The sequence below is a fragment of the Manis javanica genome, chromosome 14 (assembly GCF_040802235.1).
Source record: "Manis javanica isolate MJ-LG chromosome 14, MJ_LKY, whole genome shotgun sequence".
Classification (NCBI taxonomy): Eukaryota; Metazoa; Chordata; class Mammalia; order Pholidota; family Manidae; genus Manis; species Manis javanica.
Window position 1 is genome coordinate 10631023 of NC_133169.1, and position 6000 is coordinate 10637022.

Below are 6000 nucleotides of genomic sequence, written 5' to 3' on the forward strand. Positions count from 1 at the left end.
CTGCAAGCTCTCCCCATTACCCCAAGGTGTATCAGCTCTTGGGACCTCCATCAAGGAACAGAAGTAGCTAGAAGTGCACAGTTTTAGCTGAGCAGTTTGGGTACATAGTCTTTATTTGTCCTTGTGTTGTACATGAGAAGAGAAAAGCCCTGAAGGCTTTTCTTCAACTTCCTTTTCTGTTAAATGGCAGCATAACTGCTTTGCTTACATCAATAGCTTGCCATAAGAGAAAAAATACTAGATAATAAATGTGGAAAGAGATTCAGGAAAAGTAAAAACTCCATTTAATGACTTACTGTAGTTGGGCAATTGGTGTATCACAAGGTTGTGCCATACTTCTCTTCTCACGAAGCAATCAGAACCAGCTAAGCAGTTTTACCGGCTCTGGTATTTTCTATGGATTCGTTGGATTCCTGAAAGAAAGAAGTAAAATTGAAGTTCACAAATAGAAATTAAATTTCAGAGAAAGGTAGTGATTTCTTCAAATAATATTGAAGTGAAGACCCAAAGCCAAGTTCCTTACCTGTTGAGCAAGGCTTTAACAGACTCAGAATCTCAAGCCATCCCGAGGTCTCTCCCTCCATCCCCCTTCCTTTCCCAAATGCCCTGCGCAGCCTCACTCTGAATTCACATGTCCTTCTGGCAGGTCATCCTGGAAGTCTGAGCGCTCAAAGCCACCCCTAAAAGACCTGGGCCAGGAGGATGATGCTCTGCCCTTGATTGAAGAGGTTCTGGCCAGTCAGGAGCAAGCAGCCAATGAGATGCCCAACCTGGAGGAGCCAGAACAGGAGGGGGCCACTGCTGAAGTCAGTGAGGGTGAAAAGAAAGCAGAAGAAAATAGTCAAGAACCCCAGCCAGCCTGTACCCCCGAGGAACGACGGCATAACCAACGGGAACGACTCAACCAGATCTTGCTTAATCTCCTTGAAAAAATCCCTGGAAAAAATGGTAAGAAGAATGAGACTCATATCTAGGATTTAAGATAAGTAGGAAATTAGTAAAAAGGGAATGAAGAAGAACAACTTCTAATTACTTGCCCAGAATGGAAGGTATTCTAAGAAAACAGTGTAGGTCTTTTCATGGGCCGACGTTTAGTTATGTCTTGGGATTAGAATTGTGGGAAGGAGAGGATCCCCTCCCTAGAAAACAACTTCTTTCATCTAGGGCTGGAAGAAGACCTGAGTTGCTTATAGGTCAGAAAAGGAGTCATTGAACTCCTGTGATCTCCTTAGAGCTCAGATCTGGCATAAGGAGGGACGAAGGGAGGTATTTGATGAGCCTCCTTGGTTCTCTTTTCAGCCATCGATGTGACCTACTTGTTGGAGGAAGGATCAGGCAGAAAACTGCGAAGGCGTACTTTGTTTATCCCAGAAAACAGCTTTCGGAAGTGAACCTCAGAGATTGAGAACCTCAAGCATCTGGGATCCAGTGGAGTTAAGAGTCCTGCCTCTTGTTCTCTGCTTCTAGACAAGTGGGAAGGGTCCACCCAGCAGGGGAAGGGGGCCATGTCGTTGACACTAGGTACTTAACAAACCTTGGAGCTAGTGGAGAGGAAGAAGAAGGGGATCTGTCTATAAACAGTTAAACAAGTTAAACAACTTGTTTTACTCTCCATTGCTTCACCCTGAGGGTTAATAATGGAGGGAGGAGGGCAGAGCACATTAGTGATGACCAGAACCTTTCGGTACTTTACAGCACTTGCCCCTCCTGCCAGCTTGGGTTTTTCTGTGTCGTCCTCTGATCCCACAGGCACTGCAAAGAAGCTGCTTCCAAACCCAGGTGTAACTCCAAATCCAAAGGGAGAGGACCCAGATCCCTGCCCCATCCGTTCTCCACAGGCTCCAAGAGCTGCCCCAGAGACCTAAAACTGAAACAGTAGCGGGAGCCTCTTTCCAGACCCCTGACTGGGAAGGTTTCTCCTTTCTTGCCCATGTCAAAGGAAAGCGTGAGTTGACAACTCAAAGCACTTGTAATTGCTGCCCCACTCCCTACATCTACTCCCCAAAATGGAATCATGGAATAGGGAAGGCCCCCATGGGGTTCGATGGGCACAGTACTTATTGTAGTTAATTTCGTTTTAACCTTCGTAACCTACGAACGTATTTTTTTCTTACGAGAAGGCCAGGCCCCCGCCAGCACATGTGCTGTTTATGCGCTGTGGTTCTTGTGTGTCTGCTGTGCTGTGCGAATGGAGATTCATTTCAAAATCATTTAAACCTACATAGCAATGAACTCTAAACCTCCTCCCACAACAGAAGTCACTACATAAACTGTTGAGCAGTATTCACCTATCAGAGTATTTGTTGTGAGTGTAGATTATCAATTAAAAACACTACTCTTGTTTTCTTAATTGTACAGTTTTCAGTGCCCATGTCTTAAAGAGACAGTGTGTTCTCCCCACCCCTTCCCCACCTGTCCTCCACCAGCCTGATGACTTTGTCATCGGGAGGGATAGCCAGGGTGTCTCCCACCTTCCCATTCTTGACCAGAAGTTACCAGACAATACTGTCTCTTTAAAAATAAAATTTAAGAAGCTTTGCTTTGTTGTCTTTTCAGACATACATATGCATATATGTTCTAGATGTTCTTATAAGAAAAAAGATGGTTTTTAAATGTGCCAAGTTGTGTGTGTATATATATATATGTATGTATGTGTATATATATATATATATATATATATATCTGCTGCGTGATTAGTAAGCAATACAATAGTAAACATGTCCCCATTACTTTTTTCTAATATTGGACCAATGCTGTCCTAATTGTACATTTCCCCTTAAGATGACGACGCTCTGACTTGTTTAGGTAGAAACATTGACCACCTTCCATTCCATTGAATCTTTTTTTCTTCTCCTTTCTTTGTCAATCTTGAGGAAAAAAATACAAAAGAGACAGGGGATGCCAAAGGTCCCCTTGAGCAGAGAAAAAGCAGAATAAATATTTTATTAAAGAAAAAAAAAGAATGAAGAAAATAGTTTGGAGTATTTTCTTACTGTAGAGAAGCACTGTACATTACTACAAGACCTGGGTATAAGATACTCACGTGTGGAGCTGGGAAAATCGCATGTCCACGCCCATTTGAGCAGTTTCTTTGGTTTTCATTGCAGGGAGTTGGGTGGGAGGGAGGTGGGAATAGGGGCACTTTGGGGGTCTCCTTTTAGTCAAAAGCAGGAAAATGACAAGAAAGAGATTAAAATTCAATATTTCCTTTCATAGTGTTAAACACTAAAATTTTAAAAAAGACAAAAAAGAAAATACTTTGTAAAATGCGAGAACAGAAGCAAAAGACACTACGCTCTGTCATTTTATCTTTCTTTTGTTGAAAGACTAAAAACTGAAATGTTTTTTAGACAATCAAATGTTAGGTAAGTGCAAAAACTTGTTTTTTCTTACTGGTGTAGAAATTAATGCCTTTTTTTATTTTTCAGTTATTTTATAATAACGAAATAAAAAGAACCCCCTAGCTGCCAGGCGGGTTTTGGTGTTTGAAATGCGGGGCAAAGCACTACATCACTGCAAATAGATACAGAGTTAGTCTGCATGTCTGTAGGCTGTGTGATTGCGGAAAATATAAATGCTGCTAATATATTTCCTTTTTACAAAAGCATATCTAAATAGATGATTGTTTTGATGTTAATCTTTGTAAATTATGTATTACCAATTTTAACATTGGATGTAATTGCATAAAAAGCTTGCATCTCAATCCTTGAAAGTCTAGTATTAAATGGAAAAAACTTTTCCTAACTACAGAGTGGTGAATTTGCTATTTTTTTCTTTCCTATCCTCCCATTTATTTTCCAGGATCTTCTCCATCCTGTTTCCAAAGAGATCTTTTTAAAACCACATCAGTATCATTTAAAACCAAGTGGGCACACTCACCACTGTTGACTATTGGATAAAGCCATTTCCGCAGTACTGAAATCATTTTGGTCTGGACTCAGCCCCAGTAGTCAACATAATCATCATCTATACTTCTGTGTTCCTTGCACACATATACATCATCTAATACTCATTAACAACCTCCAAGACTGGCAATAATAACTTTAGACCACGTGTTTTAGGCCATTTCCATTGTAAGCAGTTTACATGTATTCATTTATTTACTTAATCTTCACAGCAGCCCTTTTAGGTAAGTACCAAAAACCGGTTTTATAGATGAGAAAACTGAAGCAACAGAGAGGTTAAGTAACTTGCCCAAGATCATACACTAGTTAATCCCCATAACAGCTCTCTGTAGTTATTACTCCCATTTTGTAGAAACAAAAACTGAAGCTCAGGAAGGTTAAGTAACTTGCCAGAGATCACCTAACTAGTGTTGGAGCCAGAGCTCCAAAATGTTTATGTTCACCTGCAAATAGAAAAGTTTCAGAAATAGCCAAAGTGTGACCCCACTAAGGAAGATAAATCCACTCCTGCCAACAATTGAAAGACCTAACAAAATTTTGTCCCAGACAAGGTTTAAATGTCTCATTTAGGCTTTGAGTTCTGTTAGAATGCAATTGCTCAGAAGCATCAAGACAGTTGACTGCAAGAGCTAGGTCTCTACTGTGAAGGTTTGGGGTTCACCCATTGTTACATAATATAGTCTCTCCATCTCTGTTACCTACTATAGCTGTTCTAGATAATAATAGTACAAAACTAAATTTCCTATCAATATTTGGCCTGTTTCATGATGTTCTGCAAAGAGGTTCCACTACTCTGTTACCATTTGCACAGGCACAAGAACCATTAGGCTCTAATGAATTAATAGTATTGTTCCAGGACCCTTCCCAGTTACCAGGATTACACACTATAAAAGCAATACATGGGGAAGGAATCAGGGGACGGCAGGTTGAATCATGGGAAATGAAAGCTCTGTATCATCATAAAATTTCTGAAGCTTTAGAAATCATGAGCCCCTCAAGAGTACTCTGCAGACCTTACTTTGAGAATCACTGGTGACAAAGTCAAATTGTTGTCTTCATATCTACGGTTTTGTGACTTCAAACATAAAACTTCTTTTGCAGTAGATATTTGCAATTAAAGAAGACTCACAAACTTGAGTGAGTACTCAGACTCTTAAGGCTGTATCTAAAATTCCCAGCTTTCAGAATCCAGTTTGAGAAACATCACTGTAGAAAACACCTGAAATGCAAACTGAGGTCTAATATTGAGAGGGCAGCCAAACACAGAAGGGAAATTAAAGCCAGAAAGAGATGAATAACATGAATTGGCCAGAGACGGGGAATAGTAAGTCATAGGATATGGCAAAAGTACAAGACATGAATCCAGCCAACCCTGCTCCCATGTATTTCCAAAGCTTTGGACCCGAGATTATTTCCCCAAGCCCCCTCCTATCACCAGCCCACTGTCCTCAACCAAGTTCTCAAAGATGAAGGATAACTTCCAGATTTCTTTCCTGTACCACCTCATAAGCTCTCAGCTTCCCCTAACTTTCTTGTTGCCTGGTTATAATGACAGCTTTCTAGTCTTCTAACCTTGTGATTTTCCTCTAGGCAGTCATCTTTACTGATTTCCAACCCTATCCTCAAAGCTCAAGAGCATCTGAGCTATTCTCATTTCAAGAGACTGAAAGGAAACTAATTCCTAACAAAGTAATAAATGTCACATTACTATGCTGTCTGAAATGACATCACTGAAGAATGGAGGTAGTAAATAGAAAAAAAATGTCACACCTTACAGCTTTGTAATCCCTCCCATCATCACCTCCTGTGAATCTAATGAGCACAGTTCCAAGGGGCATCTTAAGTCTTCTGTACTCTCCCATGTTTACTCAGGCTTCTACCATACCAGTCTCACAAAACAAAGCAATCAAGTCTCTGAATAGAGGGCACGTTGGAGATTCAGGCACCAATAAGGGGCCACTTCTCCATTCCTCGTGAATGATAAGAACCGAACCTGGCCTAGGAAGGAAGCATCTCTCTTGGGCTTCCCCTAAGAAAGCCTCCCTCCCTACCCCCCACCACAGCCCTTGTACTGAAACCAATAGTGACACACACA

General features: G+C 40.9%; 1 protein-coding gene across 8 annotated transcripts in view; it reads left to right on the forward strand.

The window, feature by feature from the left end:
- The window catches only part of ASH1L (ASH1 like histone lysine methyltransferase), a 217948-nt gene extending 214201 nt beyond the window's left edge, over positions 1–3747 (forward strand). For 7 of the 8 annotated variants that reach the window (XM_073221363.1, XM_073221362.1, XM_073221361.1 and 4 more), the window contains 2 exons: positions 647–948; positions 1300–3747. In XM_073221363.1, coding sequence (XP_073077464.1) covers positions 647–948; positions 1300–1391 — 394 coding nt within the window. In that variant the 3' untranslated portion in view covers positions 1392–3747. The remainder of the gene's footprint in view (positions 1–646; positions 949–1299) is intronic. The other variant, XM_073221365.1, reaches the window with a different exon arrangement.
- The last annotated feature ends 2253 nt before the right edge of the window (positions 3748–6000 follow it).